At 31.7% G+C, this 26990-nt stretch overlaps 2 protein-coding genes and 1 non-coding gene across 7 annotated transcripts in view; all 3 read left to right on the forward strand.

Moving 5' to 3' along the window:
- Positions 1–26990, forward strand: part of LOC137818315 (uncharacterized) — a 63252-nt gene that overhangs the window by 22857 nt on the left and 13405 nt on the right. For 2 of the 5 annotated variants that reach the window (XM_068621653.2, XM_090296419.1), the window contains exons 1-2: positions 25871–26019; positions 26321–26390. The exons of the other annotated variants lie outside the window; for them this stretch is intronic. The gene's annotated coding sequence lies outside the window, so the exon portion shown is untranslated. Of the gene's footprint in view, positions 1–25870; positions 26020–26320; positions 26391–26990 lie in introns of those variants that run through there. 5 annotated transcript variants of the gene reach the window in all.
- Positions 49–4924, forward strand: LOC137819493 (uncharacterized). Its single transcript, XM_068623361.2, has 6 exons — positions 49–708; positions 912–1169; positions 1424–2119; positions 2283–3101; positions 3395–4081; positions 4178–4924. Exons 1-6 carry the CDS (start codon positions 49–51, stop codon positions 4922–4924), a joined length of 3867 nt encoding a protein of 1288 aa, XP_068479462.2.
- Positions 4781–15309, forward strand: LOC137817973 (uncharacterized). Its single transcript, XR_016516288.1, has 7 exons — positions 4781–5035; positions 10708–11388; positions 11478–12321; positions 12444–13146; positions 13250–14161; positions 14376–14482; positions 14846–15309. It is a non-coding gene; the product is annotated as an uncharacterized LOC137817973 (transcript).

Here is a 26990-nt window from a genome sequence, read left to right on the forward strand (position 1 = left end):
AAGATTGTTATTGGAGATTTGAGTTCATTTTTAGAGACAGATTTCAAGATGCCAGAGAAATATGAAACATTGAAATTTTTGGCAGTACAATTGAAAAATGGATCTGACATTCATTCTTTAAAGGGGATCAAAATGCTGTTTGAAGGAGTTGAAAATTTGTTTCTAGAACTTAATACTGTCCATGAAAAGCACAGTAGTGTCCAGGAAGCCCATAATATTGTCCACGACCTTTTTTATAGATTGAATTTAAAAGGATTTCCATATCTGAAACATTTGTGGATTGTAAATAATTCTACCATTCAATCTCTCATCCATCCAAAGGACAGGCAGCACCCTGAGAAAGCTTTTCCAAAATTGGAATCATTATGTCTCTATAATCTGAAGATGAATGAATTATGCTCATGTAAACTTTCTGAACCCTCTTTTGGTAAACTGAAAGTCATCAAGATCAATCTCTGTGGTGAATTGAAGAATGTCTTCTCAATTTCTGTGGTTAGACTTTTAAAAGTCCTTGAAACAATTAAAGTTTCTGAATGTAACTCTTTGAAGGAAATTATCGATGTGGGACCACAAAGCAACCCTGAAAAGACTGAGCTTCTTACTCTCCCTGAATTACGCTATTTGAAGCTACAATCTTTGTCTGAGTTTATTGGGTTTGATGCCATTCCTCCGATAGAAGGAGAGGAAAGAAAACTCTTCAACGAAAAGGTGCGTTTATAATTGTTCCTCCAAATTTCTGTGCTAAACCTTTTTTTTCACATTTTATTTTGTTAAACTAATAGGAAAGAGTTTGTAAGGAGTTAAACTTTAAAATAGAAGAAGCTTATTTGTCTATTACGAAAATTAAGTTGAGAAAATCAAAATCAATTCCTTAGTTTTTTGAGACACTAATCACGTGTGTCTCTTTGCAGGTTGGAGTTTCAAAATTAGAGAGACTGGAGTTGTCCTCAATCATGATTGACGTTATATGGAGTGTCGACCATTCTTCTAAAAGATTATCTTTTGAAAGTTTAACACGTTTGGATGTTAATCGTTGTTGGAAACTAAAATATTTGGTATCATCCACAATGGCCAAGAGTCTGGTGAATCTTCAAAGCCTTTATATTAGTGAATGTGATAAGATGAGAAGCATCTTCCTCCCTGAACAAGATACAGAGAAGGATATTATGGTAAGAAGATTGGTCTGATTAGATTCAATGTTACGATTTGAAATTGCAAACCCACCACAATCGTAGTTTCAAATAGTACAGTTATTGATGTTGTTTGTTTGTAGATCTATAAATGTTATATTAGTCCATTTCAAATTTTAATAGTTTTTAATGTTTATTATAACCAAAGTACTTCATGTTTTTCTGTTTATTAATTTGGTTTCTCTATTTTACATCTAATTCCATTAACTAATGGTAACTGTGTACCAAAATAGGGTAGCATCTTTCCAAAATTGAAGAATATGAAACTTGGCAGCATGAAGAGTCTGAGCAAGATATGGAATCCGAAACTCCCTTCAGACTCCTTTAACAAACTAGACACTCTAATCATTGAGGAGTGTGACAAACTTGAAAATGTAATGGAGGGAATATTTGGGAGTCTATGCAGCTTGAGAGTTACAAATTGCAGGTCCATGCAAACAATATTTAATATAGGTGTGCAAGTTGGGGATGTAGCTAATAACTTGCAAGATGTTCATTTAGAAACACTCCCAAAATTGAAGCTTGTATGGAAAATCAATAATGAAGATCGAATAGAGATTCCTAAGTTTAACATACTGAAGAAGATGTGGGCACAAGATTGTGACAGCTTGGAATATATATTTCCATTTTCTGTAGCCAGGAGTCTTGATAATCTGGAATCTCTAGTGGTTTGTGATTGCTATGGATTGAGTGAAATTGTTGCCGAAAGGGAAGCTACCAACAGGGGTAGAGCCAGATTTAACTTTCCTAAACTAAGCACCATCAAATTTTCAGAACTACCAAAACTTACGAGCTTCTATCCAACAACTTATGATTTATCATGTCCATTGAATGAGCTGTCTATTGAACTTTGTAACAATCTGGAACCATTCAACAAAGGAACCGAGTATGCACAAAGAAATCCTGTACATGTATGCTTTCCTGAAGAGGTACTTGTACTAAGCCCTTCAACTCTTCAACCACACTTTCTAATTCATGCAAAATTAAATAGAAAATGATAAAAATGGAAACATATTCTTCTACTTTTATTTAAATATATTTACATTTATATTAATATACTCATCCTTTTGTTTACATGTTTGTCAATTATAGGTAATCAATCACTTGAAGTCCATGCAAATTGAGTCTTGGCATGCAAAGTCACCAAGCAGTTATATGGGTAAAAGGAACCATCGAAGGGATAACTTAGAAGAGCTTTCCTTGTCTAGATTAATGGATACTGAGATTTTATATTCTTTCCTACAAAGAAATCCTAATTTGAAAAGCCTATCATTAAGTAATTGTTTCTTTAATAAGATAGTGCCTCTAAAAGAAGATACGGAAATTGAAAACTTGGGAGTAGTTCCAAATCTGAAAAGCTTGAAATTGATAGACTTGCCGAATCTTGAAGAGATAGGCTTTGAACCAGACATAATTCTTGAAAGGATAGAGTTCTTGATTTTACAGAACTGTCCCTGTATGATTACTATAGCACCTTCCTCTGTATCTTTTACTCGCTTGACAAATCTAGAAGTGGTCAACTGTGATGGATTGCAAAGTCTAATGTCAGCATCTACTGCAAAAAGTTTGGTTCAGCTCAACACCATGAAGGTAGTGAAATGTGAATCCCTGATGGAAATAGTAAGAAAAGATGGAGAAAAATCGGACAAAGTTGTTTTTCAACAATTGAAAGTCCTAGAGCTTGTTTCACTGAAGAACCTCAAGAGTTTCTGTGTCTCTGATTGTGACTTTGAATTCCCATCACTGGAGAAATTTGTAGTGAGTGCATGTTATAATATGGAAAAATTTTCTGAAACAGTCTCCAGCTCACCAATTTTACAAAATATTCACGTTGTACATGGAAAAGAGAACAAACGATTCTGCTGGGAAGGAGGTATAAATGCTACAATACAAAAAATATTTGGGGAGAAGGTATGTAATTATGTATGATTTTCTTGACTAAATTTTCGTTTCAATTTTGTTGTCCCCAGTTTTAAAAGTTAACTTAAAACAGTGTAATTAGTGGGCTTAAAAATTTGTGTGAATTTGTGGTAAATAGAAAACGAGAAATAATTATGTCTTAGCTTCAGTTATCTTTTTAAAGAATCAAAGACCCATTTTTTTTAAACATCCTCTAACCAAAAAATAAAAGAAAAATCAATGACAAGTGATTGTCTGAGTGGAATAGGTATCATACAATGAACTTACACAATATATATTCACAGAAATTTTTTGAAGGCATGGAGGAGATGAGCCTTTCTGAACATCAAGAGCTACAAGAAACCTGGCAAAGTGGATCTAGTCTTCAAAAGCAAAATAGCTGGTTTTATAGTCTGAAAATTTTGAAGCTTGAAAACTGTGTAATTCAACCATGTGCAATTCCATCTAACATTCTTCCTTATTTGAGGAGCTTAGAAGAACTGGAAGTACGAGGTTGCAACAATGTAAAGGTAATTTTTCAGATGAATGCTGAAGGGGGTACTGGAACAACATTCCACTTGCAGAAATTGACTTTAGAAGAGCTACCAGAACTTAAGGATGTCTGGGAAAGAAACGGTAAAGGAACTCAGAGCTTTCAAAATCTGAAGGTAGTCAATGTCAGTGAATGTGAAAACCTGCAAACTGTGTTTCCTTTGACCTTGGCAAAAATTCTTAAGAAACTTGACGAACTTGAAATACTACTTTGTCTTGGATTGCATGAAATTGTTAGAAAGGAAGAGGACACAGAAGCGGTGTTTGTGTTCCCATGCTTAACTACACTTCATCTTGGTGATCTGCCAGAGCTCATTTACTTCTACCCACAATCATTTACTTTGGAATGCCCTGTGTTAAATAAATTATTAGTGTGGAGTTGCCCAGAGTTGGAGCTATTTGGAAGTGCTAACAGACAATCCATGTTCTTTGATCTAAAGGTAATTAAGTAAAAAGAAATGCGCACTTTGTATATATTTTACGTTTCACCTTTTAATACTCAGTGCTCACCCTTTTATTTGTTTTTCTTTCACTAGGATATCTGCAACCTTGAGGTACTGTTACTTGACTGGAAACTTGACTCGGTGTTAAGGACAAACTTGGGAGAACCTATGGACAACCTCAAATACTTACATTATATTCTCCTGTTTTGTTATACTGATGAGAATAAAAGATTTGATTTTCCCATTCAAATACTCCAGAAGATGCCCAATTTAACAAAAATGAGTATATACAATTGCAGTTGCCTCGAGTTATTCCAAACTCGAATCCCAGAAATTGTTGAAACAAAGGTGGTGCTTACGGACTTGAAAGCATTGGAACTGAATAACATTTCGAAACTCCAGTCCATTGGGTCGGAGGACTCACCATGGTTAAACGTGATTTGTGACAGTGAAAAGCTCCAAGAATTATATATTGAAAATTGTCCTGATTTGAAAACTTTAGTGCATTCTACTCCTTCAGTGTCTTTCACGTATGTGAAAGAAATGTTCATAGAAAGCTGTCAAGAATTGAAGTATTTATTCACATTATCTGCGGTGAATAAGTTAGAGAACCTTGAGCATATAAAAGTCAGAGACTGTAAATCAATGGAAGCGATAGTCTTGAAAGATGAGGGTGACATTTCAGAAGAGATCAAATTACAGCAGCTAAAGCGCATAGATCTAAGTATTTTACCAAGCTTGGAATGCTTTTATTCAGGCGATGACACTATGCGCTTACCCTCCTTGAAGCAAGTGGACATATGGATGTGCCCCAAGATGGAGTTTTTCTCTCGAGGATAGATAGACATGAATTCTTCTTTTAGAGGAATTCAAGCTTCAAACAACACAAGTGATGAATTTTTCTTATACAATAATCTTAACTCGTCGGTAAAAAAGGTGTTCCTTCAAGAGGTAACCACTTCTAATTATGAATCAATTAATTATGACTCTGGTTTGTGTGAATTTAAAGAATCTAAAACAAGAATTTGCTAAGTATTAAACTCAAAACCACCATAAGTTAAGTTTTGTTTTCTCCATGGAAATTTGAATCACCAATAATTATTACCTTTAATTCTGATTTTGAATATCATTTATGTTAGAATTGTAGGCCTTAAACAAGAAGGGGTGACTTGTTTTCAAACGTTTTTTTGAAAGTTTTGAAGGTATGTAGAAAGTCAAAGAAGAATCAAAGTCAAAGGAATCAAAGAATACAAAATAGAAAACAGTTTTAGTTGAATTCCAGAAATTCAACCAGTTGTTTCTGCGATTCAACCGATTGTTTTTATCAGCAGAGTGTAAATACAACTAAAAACAGATATGCAAGAGTTAAGGGAGAGAAAGAATCACACAAGCAATTTTATACTGGTTCACTCTTATACCCAAAGCTACATCCAGTTCCCAGAAACCTCTGGGTATCCACTAAGTAATAGAAAAACCAGATTACAAACACACAACCACTAAAGAAGTGATCTTGATCCCCTCAAGAGCACACACTTCCTTTGGCACACCACAAACACACCACAGATCATAACACCCTCTGACTCTGTGAACACCAGTTCTTATAGAAATACAATTGAAGGAGGAAATAGGATTGATCACACCTGGTACAAATAAAATCAAAGTACACAACAAGTCCTACTTCACTCTTAGAGAAAAATCCAAAGCCTTAAGCAATCTTGGAGAAAACTTGATTTCAAAAACTGATCTAACTCTTTTGCTAGGAGCGTATAACAGAATATTTATACTCCAATTAGCAGTTAAAAGCATTTATTATTAAAGTCAAATCAGTTTTAAAACATTCAAAGCAGATTTAACAAACTTAACATAATTATGTTAAGGCAGTTAAAAAAAAATTGATTGTTTTGTCGAAACAACCGATTAAATTGATTTGACAGCAAAGTCAACCAAGTTCAAATATGCCAAAACTACACTACAAGAAAATCTTGAAATAGAAACCAATATTTAGAGACCAAAATAATTAGTTACAATAGGAACTAAAATAGAGACCATTTTAAAAACTAAAAAAAAAATGGTTTCTAAATTAGTTTCTATTATTTTCTATTATTGTTAAATAGTTTCTAAATTGATATCTAATTAGCAACTAAGGTTTTAACTACCAATTATGTAGTTTCTAAATTTGGTAGCAAAAACCTTGGTTGCTAATTAGATACCAATTTAGAAACTATTTAACAATAATAGAAACTAATTTAGAAACCAAATTTCTTTTTAGTTTCTAAAATGGTCTCTAATTTAGTTACTATTGCAACTAATTATTTTGGTTTCTACAAATTGGTTTCTATTTCATGATTTTCTTGTAGTGGTAGTTTCAAAAACCTTATGTATAAAACAACTGATTGAAACGATAAAACAACTGGTTGTTTTTTTGCTTCTTCATAAAACACTCTTTTAAAAAGATTTGAATTAAACCAACTTCTGGATTCAAATTAAGAGTGAATTAACAAATTCAAACTACCCTAGAACACACCCAACTAAGCTACAATCATCCTTCACGCAATCCATAGACAGCGCATGAACAGCGAAAGAAGAAAAAGAAACAAGAAGTCTTAGAGGAAGCCTAACAAACAAAGATGACCACCAAGAAATACAAGGTGATGTATGCGCAATGTAACTGAGGAAAAAGACGTGGATGCGAAGGTCGCGACTTCAGTCGCAACGAAGGTCATGCTCGTGAATACAACAATAAAGAGAAAGGACAAACAAACCAAAAAAACTAACGTGCATGAGGTTGCGGTCGTGGAAGTGGTGGTCGTTCAAATAGTCAAAATGTTGAATGTTACAACTGCAAAAGACATGGACACTGCGCAAAAGATTGTAATACCGAGAAGAAAGTGGAAGAAAATGCAAATTTAGTCGAGGAATATGAGACAAAAGAAGAAGGAATTCTCATGATGGTTGATGAAAATGTCATTTTGGATAGTGACATGGTATGGTATCAAGACACTGATACTAGTAGTCATATGTGTGGGCACAAACACTTCTTTGTTGATATACAAGAGATAAAAGATGGACATGTTTTGGAGACTCAACAAGGGTCAGGGAAAAAAATGTTTTCCTAGAAGGATAGAAAAGAAGGTATTATAGAGGACGTCTATATTTTTTTATCGGCAAAGAATAAAAAATAAAATAGGGAGCACTTGGGGTGCCTCAACCCATATACAAAAACCAGGCTTGAGAAAAAGTATTACATGTTGGCCTAAGACAGCTAACCAACTAAAGCAAAAATCAAGCCTGTAAAAACTTTAAAACGCATAAATATATAACCGAAAATTGCTCCCCTCCCATAATTTTCCTAACTTAAAACTTACATAATTCCCCAATTCACCAAAACACCAAATTAAGAAAAAAAATACAAACAATACAATATCTCCAACATTGGTCTAAACTAACACCCCAATTGAGTTGCACCAATGGAAAACATTATTCCTTGAGACAACTACAGTATAAATCTGTGATCCATGTGTGCAGGTTATCATTCCATGCCTTAGAGAGTTCCTCAAGTTATGAAGGACTTCTATTATGTACTTGACTTGAAAAGTAATATTATTAGTATGGGATAATTATTGAAGAAAGGATGTTTGGTTTTCATGAAAGACCGAATGTTGCACTTGAAGGACAAAAATGATAGAGTGATCGCAAATGTGGAGATGTGATGTTCAAACTCAACTTAAAGAATATACAAGAGAGGTGTTTGCAAGTCAACATGGAGGACAAAGCATGGTTATGGCATTTACGGTTTGGACATTTACACTACAATGGGCTAAAAGAGTTAGCAAAGAAGAAGATGGTCCATGGGTTATCAGACATGGACTACATCAAGAAATTATGTGAAGGTTGTGTATTTGGTAAGCAAGCAAGGACAAATTTTCAAAGAAGGCAGAATATCGTGGAAGGAAATGCCTTGAGTTGGTTCATACTGACATATGTGGCCTAATCACTCTAGGTCTTTTAGTGAGAAGACGTATTTCATTACTTTCATTAGCGACTGTACAAGGAAGACTTGATTTTATTTTTTGAAGGAAAAATCATAAGCATATGAGGTGTTAAAAATTTAAGGCAATGGTAGAGAAGACAATCAATTTATACATAAAGGCTTTACGGTCAAATAGAGACGGAGAGTACATGTCAACCACTTTCATAAACTATTGTACGAAACAAGGTATCAAAAGATTCTTGACAACACCATATTCACCTCAGCAAAATGGCATCGCAAAAAGAAAAGATCGAATAATACTTGATATGGTTTGATCCATGTTAAAGAGAAAAAATATGCCGAAGAAATTTTTGTGCGAAAGTAGTGCAATGTGTTGTATACGTGCAAAATCGATATCCACATACAAAATTGATGAATCAAACGCCAAAAGAAGCCTAGAGCGGTTATAAACCAACCGTATCACACCTTAAAGTGTTTGGTAGTATGGCGTACACGCATTGTACTCACACCTTAGAGTAAGAAATATGTGTTTGTTTGGTATGATGGGAATACTTGATCCCATTGATAAAAAAGTGATTGGGAGTCGAGACGTACAAGTGAATGAAGAAAACACGTGGGACTAGAAGAATCAAATGGTTGCAAAACAAGGAGGGTAATTGAGTATTGTACCAGTAAATATTTGAATAATTTTTCCATATCATGATGAAGAAGAAGAGCCATGACAACCTAAGATGCGAAGCCAGACCTATATGACTCAACTGATGAAACACATTTGATTCGCTTATTAGTAGACTCAAAGAACATTGAATTTGAGGAAGTAGTGAGAGACAAGAAATGGAAAGCTGCAATGGACAAAAAGATAAAAACAATTGAAAGAAATGGAATGAGGGACTTATTAGAGTTTCCAAAACGAAGTAAACTCATAGGTGTAAAACGGGTGTACAAGAAAAAGATGAATGTTCAAGGGGAGATTGAAAGGCATAAGGCACACCTAGCTGCAAAAGACTACAAACAAAAGGCGGGAATTGATTATGATGAAGTTTTTGCTTCAGTTTCAAGAATAGAGAAAGTTCGACTTCTTTCTTCTCTTGTTGCACAAATCGAGTGGCCAATCTATCAACTGGATGTGAAATTTGCATTTTTAAATGAAGTCCTTGAAGAAGACGTCTATGTAGAGCAACCGCTAGGGTTCATGAAATTTTGGAAAAAAGACCAAAGTTTTGAAGCTAAAGAAAGCATTGTACAGGTTAAAGGAAGCGCCCCGTGCTTGGAACTCCCAAATTGATACTTACTTCAAAAGCGAAATAAATTTTTACAATGTGCTTATGAACATGCACTATACGTAAAGAAAGAAGAAGGTAATTTAATTTTTGTTGCTCGTTATGTTGATGATCTTATTTTCATGGGGAGTAATAAGAAGATGACTGAAGATTTTAAAGAAGTTATGAAGCAAGAGTTTGAAATGACAAACTTAGGATTGATGAAGTATTTCTTGGCCTTGAGATTAGACAGAGATTTTGGAATTTTTGTGTCCCAAGAAGCACATATGCTAAGGATATTTTGAAGAAAAACGAGATGGAAGATTGTTATCCGATAACAACGCCAATGAAGCTCGGTATGAAACACTCTAAATTTGAAGGAGGAGACCAAGTGAAGGCAAGAGAATAATGTAGTTTAGTAGGGAGTCTACCGTATCTCACATGTACAAGGCCGAACATTGAGTATAGTTTTGGTATAATAAGTCGATTCATGGAGGATCTAAGACACTTGCACCTAAAAGATATTAAAAGAATTCTTCAATACATTCGAGGAACAAAATCACTTGGGCTACTCTACTCAAAGACAAATGAATTTAAGTTGGTTGGATACTCTGATAGTGATTGATGTGGAGATGTAGATGACCGAAAAAGTAGAGCAGGATATGGGGAATACAACATTAACATGGCTCTTAAAGAAGCATCCAATCGTAACTTTGTCAACATGTGAGGAGGAATATGTTACAACATCTTGGTGTGTGTGACACATGATTTGGTAAAGAAATTTATTATGTGAGTTAAATTTGCAACAACTTGAGGCAACTAAAATACGAGTTGACATCAAATCAACCATTGAATTAGCAAAGAATCTAGTTCATCATGAGAGGAATAAGCATATTGATACTCGTTTTCATTTTATTAGAACATGTGAAGAATGGAAAAGTAAAAATAATGCATGTTGCAAGTCATCTACAAACAATTCTATTTGAAAAATTGAAGATGATTGGAATGAAGAATATGAAAGGTTTTAGTTTAAGGGAGGAATTTGTTAAGCATTCAAATCAAAGTCGCCCTCAGTTGTTTTTTTCGTCAAAATTTGAATGACCAATAATTATTACTTTTAATTTTGAATTTTGAATATTATTTATAATATGATTTTAGATGTAATTTATATTATAACTGTTATTAGAGAACAAGATGCATTGGAAGTCTATTGTGAGACTATATAGTATTGTACTCTCTATTTGAAATATTAAAAATAAAAACTTTGTCTCTGTTGACAGAACCATTGTAGATTTAAAGCGGTTTTTTATAGGTAAACAAAGCATAGCAGGCAATTGATATATCTGATGATAAACCTATTGAAATATTTACAGGAGTTTTTTCAAGCCGTGGACAAGGACTGTTTTTCTGATAATCTTGAGCTACAAGCAGACCCACGTTGTAAAATTGGTCTGCAAAACAAATGGATGGCCAATTTGGAAACTTTGAAGCTGCAGAACTGCACTCTATCATATGCAATTCCATCTTCTATTCTTGCTCTTTTAAACAACTTAAAAGAGTTAGAAGTACGAGAAAGCGACCAAGTAAAGGCAATTTTTGACATGAATGACGACACTGAGATTACTGCAACAGAATCCCAGTTGAAGATATTGACTTTAAATGGGCTACCAGAGCTTACGCATGTGTGGGAAAAGGACACTCACAAAATTCTCATCTTTCGCAATCTACAAGAGGTTGCTGTCAGTGATTGTGCAAAGCTGCAAAGTTTATTTCCTGCTTCCCTGGCAAAAAGTCTCAAGGATCTTAAGAAGCTTAAAATAGATTCGTGTAAAGATTTGCAAGAAATAGCATTTGCAACAGAAGAGTTTGTGTTCCCTAAGCTAGAGGATATGGAACTCAATGCCTTGCCCCAGGTCATTTGCCCTAACACATTCACTCTGAAATTCCCCGCCCTAAAATTTTTATCGGTGAGGGATTGTGATAAGTTAGGGGTATATGATCCCATGGGTGAAGGTACTTCAAGAAGCATACTCCCTCTTATCTCAGATCCAAAGGTAAGTTAAAGCATCACTGAATCAACTTTTTTCTCCTTTCAAAATTCACGCACCTTTCGATCCGATTTGTTTTTGTCTCTAACTTGTAGGTCATTTCCAACATGGAGAAACTGACTCTTGATTGGAAACAAAGGGCATTAAGCTTATGGTTTCAGTCACAACAATCTACGGAAGGCCTCACAAATTTAAACAGCATTTCCTTGTGGTTCCTTGGTGCTAATGAGAATGAAATGCCTATGTTGCCCATTGAAATACTCAAGGCACCAAATTTAATAGAAATGGAAATAAACAATTGCAAACTCGAGAATTTCCTTGCTCAAAACCCCAAAATTGGCGAGAAGGAGATGCTGGGACATTTAACAATATTGACACTATGCAATGTGTCCACTCTTCAGTTCTTCCAGTTTGAGTACTCTTCAAGCTTAAACATAATCTGTGAAAGAATTCATAAATTACTTGTTTCTGAATGTTCTCATTTGACAACATTAGGAATACATTCTACTTCTACAGTGTCTTTCTCTTGTCTGAAAGAACTGCACCATACACAAATGTCCAAACTTGAAGTATTTATTTACATCTTCAGCTGCAAAAAAGTTAATGAACCTTGAGCAGATCAGTGTCACAGAATGCGAATCAGTAACAGAAATAGTGGCTAAAGAGGGTGATGCAACTTCTGAACCCATTAAATTTGAGCGACTCCACACCATTTATCTATTATCTTTAACAAGTTTAGTATGTTTTTATTCTGGGAGTGACACTCTGCAATTATCATCTTTGAAAACTGTGAAAATATGGAGCTGCCCCAACATGAAGATTTTCTCCCAAGGAATTGAATCCCTTATGGAAATTACGTTATCCATGGACAAGGAAGCAGACGATTTACCCCCTCGTCAAGATCTTAACACCAGAATAAAATGGATCTCACAACGAAAGGTAAAAATTTCAAGGATGGGTTTAGAAAGATATTTATAATTTATTTGACCTTATCATATCGAAGGCATATTTACAAGTAATTTAGAAAATTTATAAAAATAAACCTTTTGTAATATTTACAGGAGTTTTTCGAAGCAGTGGACAAGGGGTGTTTTTCTAATAATCTTGAGTTACAAAAAGATCCGCATTATAAGTTTGGCCTGAAAAACAAATGGTTGGGCGATTTGGTTACTTTGAAGCTGCAGAACTGTACTCTGCCATGTGCACTTCCATCTGCTATTATTGGTCTTCTAAAGAGCTTAAAAGAGTTGGAAGTACGGGATAGCGCAACAGTAGAGGTACTCTTTTATATGAATGACACTGAGATTACGGAAATAGCATCCCAGTTGAAGATATTGACATTAAAAGGGCTATCGAAGATGACACATGTTTGGGAAAAGAAGAAAAATGGAGTTCTCATCTTTCCAAATCTGCAACAGGTTGTTGTTAGCAATTGTGAAAACCTGCAATCTTTATTTCCAGCTTCCCTGGCAAAAAATCTTAAAATTCTCAAGGCACTTGTGATAGAATATTGTGCTGAGTTCCAAGAAATTATAGAAAAAGAGGAAGACACAGAAGCAAAGTTTGTACTCCCTTGTTTAGAGGAATTCAATCTTTCTTCCTTGCCACAACTCACTTGCTTTTACCCTCAAACATTTACTTTGGAATGTCCAGCCTTATAAATTACATGTGTCGAACTGTGAGAAATTGGAGTTATTTCAAAGTGCACATTGCATTGGTGAGACTACTTTAGGTGACAGAGAGCCTCTTATCTCAAGTCTAGAGGCAAGTGCACAATAAAGAATCTGCAATCTATTTTTTTTTTCCCTTTTTTTTGCCTATTACAGTCCTTAATTTCTGTTAAATTTGTTTTTGATTTAATTTTTAGGTCATTTCCAACCTGAAACGATTGAGTCTTGATTGGAAACAAATTCTGGCATTAAGATCAAGGCTTAGGTCTGAAAAATTTACAGGAGTCTTCAAATGTATAAAGAATATGTCCCTGTCATTAGATGCTGATCAGAGTGAGATACCTATGGTGCTCAATGAAATATTCCATACAGCACCCAACCTAACAGAAATGATGATGGCTATGCCAGATTGCAATAATCCGGAGATTTTCCTTGCTCAAAACCCCAAAATTGGTGAGGATGGGATACTCTTACAGCTAAGAATTTTGACACTCCAAGTATCTGCTATCCGGTCCATCCAGTCAGAGAACTCATCATGGTTAAACACAATCTGCGAGAAGGTTCACGAATTAAATGTCTTCCAATGCCCTCTTGTTGAAACAATAGGAGTGCATTCCACTTCTACAATGTCTTTCTCTTTTCTGAAACAAGTGCGTGCATACCGATGTTCCCAATTGCAGTATTTATTTACATCTTCAGTCGCCAAAAAGCTAGTGAACCTCGAAGAGATCGGAGTCCAAGAATGTGAATCACTGAAAGAAATAGTGGCCAAAGGGGGAGATGAAGATGAGCCCGAAGGAGAAGGTGAAGATAAATATGAAAATGAGATGGTATTCATGAAGCTTGAGAAATTAACTCTTATCTCATTAGACAAATTTGAAAGCTTTTACACCGGGAGTTCCACTTTAAATTTCCCATCCTTGAGAAGAGTGTGGGTTCAAAATTGCTTCAGCACCAAAGTTTTCCGTCGTCGTGATAAAGTGCCTCCGAAATTTAGGGTGGTAATAGATGGATTCCGTTGTGAAGGTGATAAAAAACATCTGATCATGCAACAGTTCGAGGAGGAGGCATCCTGAGTTAGTTTGGTCACAAATTCTGTAGACTAGTAAGTAAGTACATTATATGATTTTCTATTCCTCTTGGAAATGGGATTGGCATATGCTGATCAACTGCTATTGACTTTGTGTGAAGAGATTCCTCATTTAATAACTTTTCTTTGTTTCTGCATTTTACATAAATGAAGAAATATGAAATGTTAAATCAAAAAATAGTTTTCCTTAATATGTGTTTGTCATCACTAACCTTGTAAATCATTTGCTTCAGGAAAATGTCAGCTGAAAAATACTTTTTGTCATTGCGTTGGCTTATGGTACCCCTGAAAACTTGTTTTATTCTTTTCATTAAGCACAACAACAGAGAAGAAATGGAATGTTAGTGAGTTTATTTTCCTTCTTGCATTCATAATTTTCCATCTCTATAAAACATTATTCTTAACATAATAAATGATGACACGATAAGTTTATTCTTAAAGATTGAAGAAAGAAAAGTTCTGATATAAAAATTTGATAAAGCATGGACACTAGTCAGAACTAGAAATTTAACACTAGTTCAGACTATCAAAATATTGATAGTCAGGTTTTCTCATGCCTTACAAAAACCAGTTTAAAGGCTGTGAATCTTTCACTTCTCAAAGTTGGGATTTCACTTGCTGCACATCAACATATTCGTCTTATTTTCCTAAGAGTTTTAATTTGTTCCACACTCTAACCATAGTTCTTTTAAAAAAATTCAAGTTGCAGGGTAATCAAGGGACTCTTGATAGCGACATGACTACAACTATTAACAAATAGAGGGCTTTTTCTTTGTGTTGCAGTCCAGTGTTGATGAATAAAGTTTCCCTATATATACCTACAGGAAACCGTGAATGGTTCTCTAGATATATAAGGTTGTATGTGAATAAGTGTTGTTCTTGTATTCATGCAGGAGCAGATGCATGTTGCTTTTAAATTATGTGAAGGATGTTTCATATATTTGACCAGATTTGAATTGTTTTAAATTGAGTTTTTTGAAGGATTTTGTCTGAATAAATTTGACATGAGTTTATTTGTAGAGAAAGATGCTCCATGGATAAGTTGGAAACTGAGCATTGCATCTCTACACATGTCGTGTATGGTTGGTTTCTCTGTTATAAGGTGTTTCATGAACAATACCTCAATCCTCTGTATCAACCCTCTCCTATGATAAATGCCTTGTGTCTTTACCTCTTTTTGTCTATCTTAGAATTTCTAATATTTCCATAGCTTTAAACTTTGATCACTTTCATGTTAATCATCTTACTGGTAATTAGACTTTGGATTAATGCTTTTATCACTAGGAATCTTGTTGACTTTTTTTATGTCTATATGTTGTCATAGAAAATATTTGAAGATTTAGAAAGAAGATATTTTGGAGAAGTGGAAACTAATAATTCTATTCCAAGTTTCTTCAATTTTTATCATCAATTTTAGGGATTTCAATGGATCCCATGTTTAGGGTTAGATAATGAAGCTAAACTCCATAGATGTTAATGTTCTTAAATTATGTTTCACTTTTATGCATCACACTTTTGTGTGACTTATTTCATCCATACTCTCTTTTGGCTAATTTTCTTATATAGGAAAGTTGGTAATTTTATTTTGAACTAATTTGGAACAACTAAGAAACTTTGTATCAATAGACAAAAGATTTTTCTTTACCAATTTTTCTGTTAAATTTTTTGCCAATTTTCCTGAAAAATAATTTGTAAATATAAGACAATTAGTGAGTCAACGTCCGTTTAAAGATATAAGCTTCAATAAGTGTGTTGTTTCTGTTCTATATCACAAAATATATTTTTCAATACCCAATGAATTAAATATCAAGTTATAGATGATCAAAACTATTGTAAACATTAAACATATAAAAAAAATATTAACAGGAAAGACACATATATAAACAATATCAATTAAATGAGAATTTAGTTTCTTATGACATCTAATCCCAACAAAATAAATTTAACTATGAGAGTAACTAATATCCAATTACATAAAAAAACAAATTATCAAAAGACGACTATGTATGTTAAAAGTTAAAGAATAATTTACAAGGTTAATGTAAAATGACTAAATAAAATGATAAAAATTAACATTATTAGTTAGCTACTGTGTAACTTTGTAAAAAGAATTTGGTATTTTGAAACTTAATGTTTCTTTTGTTGAGAATTTTGAAGATTAGTTTTAAATTTAATTATTTGATTATCTAAATGTTAGCTTATAATACTAAAGTGTAGAGTTGTTGGACTCATAGAGATGAAATTGTGATTTTTGTTTGAGTTATGGTCTTGGTTGAGTATATGTGTTAATTGGAATGTCGAAATTTGATTTTTATTTGAATTGAAAATGGCAGGTTTGAATTGAAAAGCTGAGTTTTTTTGATGTTGTTTTTTATGTATTAGCTCACCGTATTAAAATTCACAAAGCAATTACAAGGAAATGAACATGAGAGCACGAGTCCAATTGTATTACTTTCGGACAAAAAAAATTAGACAGTATTTTCTATGAGAAGTTCACTATGCAAATTTGCACCTGTTCTTGGATTGAAATCTGTTTGCAGATTTCTTAAAAAAAACTGTTTAATTATTTAATCCTACGATTAAAAAGTTGTATGGTAAAACTTTTTAAATTGTTTATATGTTTATAAATATTATATTTTATGGATTTTAAGATAAGAAGTGATTGATTGAGATGAGTTGTTAATGATATGAAATGAAAAACTAGTCATTATTATACTTGAGTGAGCACTAAATTATGATATTTTATGAGATATTCAATTTATAGTGATAATCTTTTCTAATATTGATTAAAGTTTGGAGCATGATATTTCTCTTCCTCAATTATTTTCAATTCATCTAATGATTAAAAACAATAAAAAAGAAGAAAAGAAAAAGACTTACCATCAAATAAAAAAAAATTCTTAAATGATTTGATAGGTCTTTTGGGCTGGCCTTGTAAAGTCTCTTCAAAGGTCGTTTGAGGTGTCCTTGGATAGAGTTGTCCAATGTTCATTTCATAGATGTCTCATCATTTAAATGGGTTTGTCGTGTTATGCAATAACTAAAAAGAGTTTGAAACTTGATTAAAATATAAGTATTTAGTTAATGCAATAAAGGTGTATTTCATTTTAAAAATAATTATACATAACTCATTATATACTTTTAAGATAAGAAACTTTTATATTAGTTAAAATCTTGGTGACTAATAAAATATTAAATAAAAATTATTTAATAATAATAGAAATTAATTTAAAAATTAAAAAAAAAATTAAAATGATTTCTAATTTAGTCAATATAGTAGTTAATTATTTTTTGTCTCTATTAGTTTTTATTTAATGATTTTCTTATAATGATATATATATATATAATAAATTTAAGGGGTTAGCGGGATATTTTATGAGGTTTGTTAATTTTTAAGATATTTGACTTACTTTACTAAAAAAATATCATCGTTTTGTATGGATTAAGGAATGTGAGAGAAGTTTTGAAAAGTTAAAAAGAAGATTAATTAATGCTCTTGTCTTAAAAATCCATGATACAAGTCAACCTTTTGAAGTTTTATATGATGCTATATATTAAGGATTGTGATGTTTTCTTTGTTGCAAAATTTATAGGTTCCAAATTATCATAAGTATTAATTAATTTAGGCACATAAATTGAAGAAAAAAATTATGAAATTGAACTTTTCCCACATAGAATAATAATTAGAATAAATTGTATGATCTCATGTTAAACTTGTTACAAGAAATAGAAACTAAGCCAAAATGGAGTATCTGTTGAGCACAAACATGAAAAGCGGAATGGATTGATGATAATAAAAAGGCATGGAAGAAACACCTCCAACCACTGAGCGTCTAGAGAATCATTGAGCGGATATATGCCGAAGAAGGTTAATCAAATTACATGATTTATTGAACGAAGGCCATGAAGCGCCGAGCATAAAAAAAACCTGAGACAAAGGAAAGTTAATTTATTGAGCACAACAACAGAGGAGTTGAGTGCATAGGATTCTTTGAGATGAAGAAAGTCAATTCGTTGAGTGAATCTATTATGCGTTGAACAAAAGTTATGCAAAACAGAGCCACTGACTCAACACTATAAATAGAAGATGTCATGGTACAAACAAAGAGTGGAAAAAGGAGGAAACAAAAAGAGAGCGAAATTTAGTATAAGCATGTTCTTAGTTGCTAGCTACTTAAGCTTTCATTGTTTTATATTCATCATTATGAGTAGCCAAGTTACTTTTATTGGGATTGAAGACAATGTAACATTTATGTACGCTTTTACTTATGAATGCATGTGTGTTTCAGTCCATTTGATTTGATTTTATGTTTAATGTTGATATGTGAGGGATCACTATTGTTTCTTTTATAAGTTGAATGATATCGGGAAATACTTTCACCTTCTGAACTAAATCAAATCATCCAAAGATTTTAATGTTTAGGGATGAAATTGAAGTGTTTGGCATGTATTGTTCATTAGTAGTGCAAATTCAAATTATTATAAGTCAAGGAATTAATTATGATAGTTTGCTTTCTATATAACCATGATTAAGGTATTAACTTTGTTTGACTTGGGAGAAGTGGATATCAACTACATTGCTTTTATAATCATTGAGTGAAAAAGAGTTGCAAAGTTTATTCAATCCCAACATCTTATCAAATCTAAATTCTTTTCCTTTTGCACCTAATTTTAGCTTTATACAACATATATTTTGTTTACTTTACAAATATTTACAAGACTTCAAATGATTATGATCTTACTTTATAATGAAAAGTGCATTTGTTCTGCTTACACCTAGTTCCTGGAGAAACTACAATCTCTCTTATCATATATATTACAGTTGACTCAGTCTACCTACCAAGAAATATCACATCAAAAATAAGAAAATCGTTGCCTATGCCTCCCTTCAGTTGAAGATACATGAGAGGAATTACCCAACTCATGATTTGGAATTTATAGTAATCGTTCTTGATTTGAAAATATGGAGACATTACCTTTATTGATCATAAGAGCTTAAGATATTTGTTTGATCAAAAGCAACCTAACATGAGACAAAAAAGATGGATAAAGCCTTGATAAGTGTCATAATTCAGTAATATTTCAGTAATAAAGTTATAATTCAACCTCTAATAAAGATAACCTTTTTATGTATTTTTTTATTATGAGATGAATAAGAACGATTTATTCTCAAGTTTGTGTTAATTTCAGAAATCTAGGAGAAGATGGAGATAAGAAGGCTAAAAGAAAATGGACAAGTGAAAGATAAAGTTGAAACATTGAAAACTCGCTCAAGCAAGATTACTCTAGGAACTCGCCCATGGCTCCCTTAGGCTTTGTTTGGATTAGAGGGTGTGGGGGAGTGGAAAGTTGAGGGTGAGGGGAAATGAAAGTGTGAAGATTTGAGAAGAAAATGTGAAGAAAGTTGAGTGTGTTTGGATTGAGGTATGTTAGAGTGGATGTGTAAGGAAAGTTTATTGAAATATGTGAGTGATGTGATGGTTATAAGGATATTTTGAATTATTTTTAATTGTGTAAATGATAAGATTACAAATTTACCCTTGTGTATAAAAATAAGAAAACAAATAATAATTAATTTTGTTCACATTTTATTCAATTAAAATAATTTAAAATTTCAATTATAAATAAAAAAATAAAATAATTTAAAATTCAAACAAATAAATAAAATATAATTATATTATTTTTCAATTTATTAATTTATTTTAATTTTATTAGTTAAATTAATGTATTTAGATAATTTTAATATTATTTATGATTCTTTAAATTATATATATATATATATATATATATATATATATAAAGTAATGCTTCAATGTAATGGAGCCTAAATTTAATTTATACATAATATAAATTAAATGTTAAAAAAGTTGCATTTAAAACAATATCATTCTCTAAATAGTACCATTAAAACTACCATGAAAACCTTAATATTCTAAAAACAGAAAAAAAAAATTCAATGTTTTATGACTAATATGAAAAAAAAAACTCCTATTAATCAATAAAACCCTAAATAAAAAACAATAATTATATTAGTGCTGATAAAAAAATAATAATTATATTAATTTGGTCTAGATTTAAAATGAATTTTAATCAAGAGAAATTCATTTGAATGGATTCTATAACAAAAATATGTAATTTATTTATTTAATTTTAAATAATATAAATTTCATTATTATCTTAATATTTCTATTTTAAATTAATTTATATAATTAATTTTCATGAAAATAATTATATTATTTTTATTACTAATAATATTTTCAAAACAATACAAATTATTATAAAACAAAAAAAAATAAACAACACAAAAATTTACAAATCTGAAAATAACTAACATAATCAATTATTTATATAGTTAAAAAACTAACATAATCGATTATTCAAATACATAATCGATTACCCTCACTTTTACACAGAGTGCATAATCGATTATGGTCGGAAAAAAATAACAGATAATCGATTATCCCAAGAGCATAATCGATTATCCACTGTTTTTAACAGCATAATCGATTATGTACTTTGTTATTTTTCAGTCATAATCGATTATGTGCTATACAAAACCAAGACAATGCTAACCTGAGACCAAACAACCACTACGAAACTCACTCCCCTACCACTTTGATGCATCACGAACCTCTCCAACCCCAGTGAACCACTACGAAACTCACTGTTCAATGTTGTGGTGTTGTGCAATGACATGCAAGCTCACGTGAAAGATAGCAAAAGGCAAGGGTAACTATGTAAATGACACTATCCTACGTGGCTTTCTTCTTAATCTCCCCCACTTTCTCTTCACTCTTGAGAGCAACAAAAACACTCTCTACTTTCCCTTCACTCACACTCTCAACCTCACCCTTCAATAGAAACAAACGGGGGTGGCACCAACAATTTGTCTGCGGCTACAGTGCCATCCCCAGAAGCAAACAGGCACTTAAGCAAGTTCACTCTAGTGAAATTGAACCTTGTCTCGTGAAACTTGCTTAAGGAAGCAATATTTCGCTTGAGTTAGATGTCACTTAAACCAAACCTAATTACGTTAAATGAAAGGTGTGAGACATAACCCTAGACATCATGGGGAGGATATTCAATGATAGAGAACCCTAGAGGAGACAACCTTCAAGGAGAAACACCATGGATCTTATTTTCTTGTTTTCCATGCTTGTAATGACCAATATGAGTGACTAAGTGTTCCTTTTTGAGATTGGGAGTAATATGTTCAAACTCTTACGTATTGAGGTGATATTTTTTTATAATATTCTATTCTTGATTGATGATTGGTATTATCATTTTATTCTTAAAATTTGAATCTTTATCCATGATTTTGTTCCTTAGATTTGATTGAAAAGTACTTCTAAGCATCTTACCTAAATGGTAATGTTTAACATATTTGAATGCTACGAATAAATTTGAAATATCAATTGCTTTATAACATTTGTTCATAATGATAAGACGTTTTTATAAATATGCGAGGAATTGATATTTAGAAAACAATCTTCATAATTTTGTATGTGAGGAATCAATATGAATTAGGGGTGGCAAAGTGGGGCGGGCCGGCCCGCGATCTGCTGAAAAAAAACTCAGGACGGGCTGCTTATTTTAATCCGCTGGCTTGCTTAGGCCCGCCCCGTATAACCCACAGCCCGGGCGGGCCAAGTGCGGGGTGGGGCGGGTTTGCCCGCATAACCCGCATAACTTTAAAATGTAGAAATTTTTTTCTGCACCTCCATATTTTCTTTATGTAGTATCATATTTCATATTCCACAAATTTTAATAACATCTTATTACGCATGCCTAATGAAAATAATATTATGAGACCATTTACCTAATTCATCTAAATAATAAAAATTCAAAATTTTTATTTAAGATTTTTTTTTATTTTTTAAAAATATTTCTTATGCGGGCTGGCCCGCAAGCCCGCGGACCAACCCTTATGCGGGGCGGGCTACAAGAATCAGCCTGCAGATTCTATGCGGGGCGGTCCAACCCGCATTGTCACCCCTAATATGAATGATTTTTATATGAGCATCAATATTAATTAAGATGGAATGTTATATGTTTTTATTCATTAAGAATACAGATGAGTGAGAAGGATTAATCACAATCTCAATTTTCTCAATTGAATCATCCAAATTATTTACCTTGTTTTTATATAATTTATTACAAATTCATGATACAAACAACCTTTTGAACAAAATTGACACATCTTTTCATATTTTGTGAATATTATACTTGAGATTTTAGATTCGTTCCTTCTGGTTTCGATATCTGTCGAACAATTTATTACTTTTGACTCAGTACACTTGCTGAATTAAATAGTCATCAAACTTTTAAATTACTGTGATTTCCAAGTAATGCACCATCTTGGGAATTCAAATATTATTGCAAATGCTGAGTCACAAGAAGATACATGTGTTATCAATTATGGTTAGAGAGTTTGAGTTGATTGAGAAATTCAACAATTTGAATTTGAAGGTTTCTATATCTTCATTATATTATATGTAATATGTTTGTTATAACTAATGAGTTCCTAGAAAAAGTGAGAGTGAAGCAGTTGGTGGATTTTTATTTGAAGAATATTAAGCCTATGGATTTTTATTTGAAGAATATTAAGCCTATTAAATACTGATAAAAGCTTCTCTATGAGAATGGATGATATCTTAAGATTTAGAGAAAAAAATATGTGTTCTAAAGGATGATGAATTTAGGGGTGGCAATGCAAGACAACTATAGTAGTGAATGCTTAATACGAGTCATCCAAAATACGTTTGTAGATATTTCTTGATGAATATCCTTTGATGTATAGATTCATATATGGTTTATATGCACTACAAGAAATAATGATGGCAGAGTCCCCAAAAGAGCGATGCAAAGAGCAAAAGAGAGATGCTACATGGGGCTAGTGTGGGCTTAGCGTCCCAATAGAAATGAAAGTTATTCTTTTGGTGGTTATGCATTAGAGACGACCTCCAATGGGACACAAATTTACAAGGTAGTGTTGGCTAAGCTACATAAAGAAAAATATATTATTTAACTATAGCGTAGGTTTGGGGAGCACTAAAATGGATATAAAATTAGATAATTATTAAGAAATGGACTTTAAGCCTAACTCAACCTCATAAAACCGACTTATAAGGTGAGGTTTACACCCACTTATATACTACGAAATATCATAATCGCTAGTCAATGTGTGATCTCCAACACACCCCTCTCACGTTGAGGCTACCAACTCGTGCGTGAGCTATATATTTTGGGTGGTCCGATAATGGTCTGATAGTGGGTGGCCTGGTAAGCCCAACAAACAATCGCTAGGATAAGCTTGAAATGGTTCTGATACCGTATTAAGAAGTTGACTTTAAGCCTAACTCAACCTCATAAAACCAACTTATAAAGTGAAATTTACACCCACTTATATACTATGAAATGTCCTAGTCTCTAGTTGATGTGGGATCTCCAACAATAATTAAAATTAACGTCGTCATTGGGGACACTATATGAGAAAGCAAATGTGAGTAAATTGTTGTTATTGAGGACACTACCTGGGAAATAAATTAGTAAAATGCACTTAAGGAGAGCGAAATGGCCACGAAGACAAAAATGAAAAATGAAATTAAGGAGACGAAATGGCCACGAAGAAGATGTAGATTTTTAGGAGGAATTTCAGGATTATGAGTTTAAACGTGTGAGACAGAAATGAGAAATTGAAAGTGTGAGAAAATGAATATGTTTTTTTAGTGTTTTATTTCTTTTCTTATTAAATAACTTAGCGTGGGCTAAGGTGACAATAAACATCCACATCACCTTAGTGTCGACCTATGCTAAATGTAATAAAATATTATGTTGCATATACTTTGTGTTCTCATTCTCGACGCAGTATCATTTTGTAACTTATTTTTTTATTGCATCTACTTTCTATCCCCATTCTAGACACTAACTTATTATTATTATTTTAATAATTTTTAATTTGCATCCACTTTGTGTCCTCATTTTATACTCAATATTATTCTCTTACTTAATTTTTTTCATTGCATATACTTTGTGTCCCAATTCTAGACACTAACTTATTATTATTTTAATAATTTTTAGTGTGAGGTAAAAGTCTCCATTGTGGACACAATTTTTGACATTTCTTTTTGTATCCAACTTGATTAGACTTTACCAATATTAGTGATTTTTTTTATAGCCTCTGCTTTTTGTTTAGTAGCTAAAATGAATTTTTCTTGTAATGATGATTATGTATGTTTATGTTTATGTTTAATAGAATTCGTGGTGAATTTCTAATTAAAATATTTTTTTATATACATTTATTAAATGTTAAAAATTTATTCTAATAATTTACTTTGTATATATTGTCTGTGTAGTGATTTGTTATTAATATATTGAATATATACAAACAAAAATATAAGTATATATGTTTTGGAGTCATATTTCAAAAAAACTGAAAAATAATCTAAATTATCTTTTTGAAAAAACATAAAACATAAATATATGTACATATATTTTATTATATATATATATATATTTTTTTTTGTTATATTTAATTTTCTTTTGAAATACTATATATTTTGTACAAATCCTCCCTATACTCCCTGCTGGACCTATACTAAACATTTTAAATGACAATGTATTAAAAACATTTTTAACTTTATGTATCTTTAAATGATTAATGTATTAATACTATTATAATTAAATGGTGTATATAGAATATGCAAAATACAATGGTTAATTATGTTTATTTTTGTATATTTTTTTATATTTTTACTAGGTATTTATAATAGTAATATTAAGCGTGCTACGTGGCAAATCAAACTTATTAAATTTTTATTGAATTAAATTTCATTTAAAATTATGAGTATAGTGAATTTTTTCCTTACATTTAACACAACTCGTAATTATTAGAATAAAAACAAGTTAAAAAAGATAAAAAAAATAGTTCCTAAAATACATATTGAATTTTGTCACGCCAACATTATTATCATGCAATTTGCAAACTAGACAACAAATATTTTCTATATATATTATAAGTAAATTAATATTTTTTTTATATAAATTGTAGCAATAAACTCAATTCACACGAGTAAGGTAGGGGAAAACAAGTAGGCGCGCATTGTAACCCCAATTTCAATAACCATATGATTCTCAAATATCAATTACCAATCCTTTAAAACAAAGAAAGGTTCCTTGTTTTTTCAAATTAAGTTTCTATGAAATTGAAGTTTTTCATCAATGTGAAAAAAATTTAAGAAATTTCGTTCATTTTTTGTACTAAATTAATTAATATTCCTAGCCTTTTTTTGAAAATTCAATTTTTAACCTCTCTCATCATTATTATATTTATTGTTTTTGCTTTTATTGATTGTACTTACGAAAAGAAGTGAAATTCACCAAGCTTTTTTACTCAAAATAAAATTACACTCCTAACTAGTTTAATTAATTAATAATTTTCATTACTTGTTTACTAAAACTACAAAACTGACTTGTAGTTAAACATTTTAAAAAAAAATATTCATATAAAATACTTTAGATTAATTATTGTAACAGAAAACTAACAATTAAAAGTACGAGGAAGAAGTGTTTTTTTCTTATAGAGAGTATTTGGTAATTTTTTTATAAAATATATTAAGTGACAAAGTAACACAAAGACCCACTTAAGTGACAATAATATTTCAGGGAAAACTAAATCTGTGATTGATAATTAATTAAAAACAACACCAAACATTTATTTATACTTTATTATCATAAAAGTTTTGTTGCAGATATCAAAGTAAATCTCAATGCTTTGAAGTATACCCTTCTCTTTCACACTGTTTTCTTCAAAACTTTTTTCTTTGTTTTGCAGTCTTCAAAGTTTCTGGTTGTTTCGGTTGCCTTCATGGTGATCAGGTAAGCACTAATGGCAACCTCATCTTTCCTATTTGAAGCTATGGTTTTCGCTCTGATCTCTTCTAAAACAAAAATATCCATGCATCTTTAACTTTCTATAGTCTGAAAAGATAATATTGCTACTTAGATTAACTACAACGTTCTTTTTACTAGAATCTGGGAACCAAATTTTGAATTCTTCAGGTTCTTTTTTGGTCCATGGACGATCACAAAGAGAATCAACTTTTCTAGTTGAAGAAATTATTGTTGTACCATTTCTTTTACCATAAATTCATCATTTTACCTTCACTTGCTTTAACAGAAGAGTGGCTACGAAATTCACAACTTGAACTGTTACTTCTTGAGAGTGTTCAATGGTTCTACTTAACAAGGTAAGCTCTCCTTTTTCTCTTCCTTGAATTTCCCATTGTCCTTTTCTCTGTTTGGGTTTTTTCATTTCCATTGTTTGAACATATGCATATGCTTGGATATGATTTTTGCAGGTATGTTTGGATAATTTTTTTTATTTAAAAATAAGGAAGACAAACAAAGTTTTCTATAATTTGTCCTCTTCAAAATACTTAAAAAAAAGTTATTGTTTGTGGTTTTCTGACACTTGTATGTTAAATGTTCTGTAAAGGTTTTATAAATGTTCTGTAAAAGTATCTGAGGCTACTGATAAATTTTGAGTGGATCTGGTTTCTTTGGTGGACCAAGTTTTGACTTTTCCTTTAACATCTCATTCTTCTTTTCTTCTTAAACTCCACTATTATATTTGATGAACAAAGGGTGTAAAGAGTGATCATACAATTTGGATTGTATATTTCCTAAAGAGTTGTCAGAATATTGCTACAAGAGTCTCTTATTAAAATGAATTTTGAAAATACATTTCTAAATATTCCCGAAAATTTATATTTTGTATAATGATAAATATAAAGTTAAATTATAATTTGATCTCAAACTATATATAAATAAAAGATAGTTAGAAATAC

Source organism: Phaseolus vulgaris, chromosome 10, assembly GCF_051622355.1.
Source record: "Phaseolus vulgaris cultivar YP4 chromosome 10, ASM5162235v1, whole genome shotgun sequence".
NCBI classification, from domain to species: Eukaryota; Viridiplantae; Streptophyta; class Magnoliopsida; order Fabales; family Fabaceae; genus Phaseolus; species Phaseolus vulgaris.

Coding starts and splice junctions, on each gene's coding strand:
- LOC137819493 (XM_068623361.2), top strand. CDS start 49: ATGCCAGAGAAATATGAAACATTGAAATTTTTGGCAGTACAATTGAAA. Junction 709..911: donor GAAAACTCTTCAACGAAAAG/GTGCGTTTATAA, acceptor GTCTCTTTGCAG/GTTGGAGTTTCAAAATTAGA. Junction 2,120..2,282: donor ATGTATGCTTTCCTGAAGAG/GTACTTGTACTA, acceptor TGTCAATTATAG/GTAATCAATCACTTGAAGTC.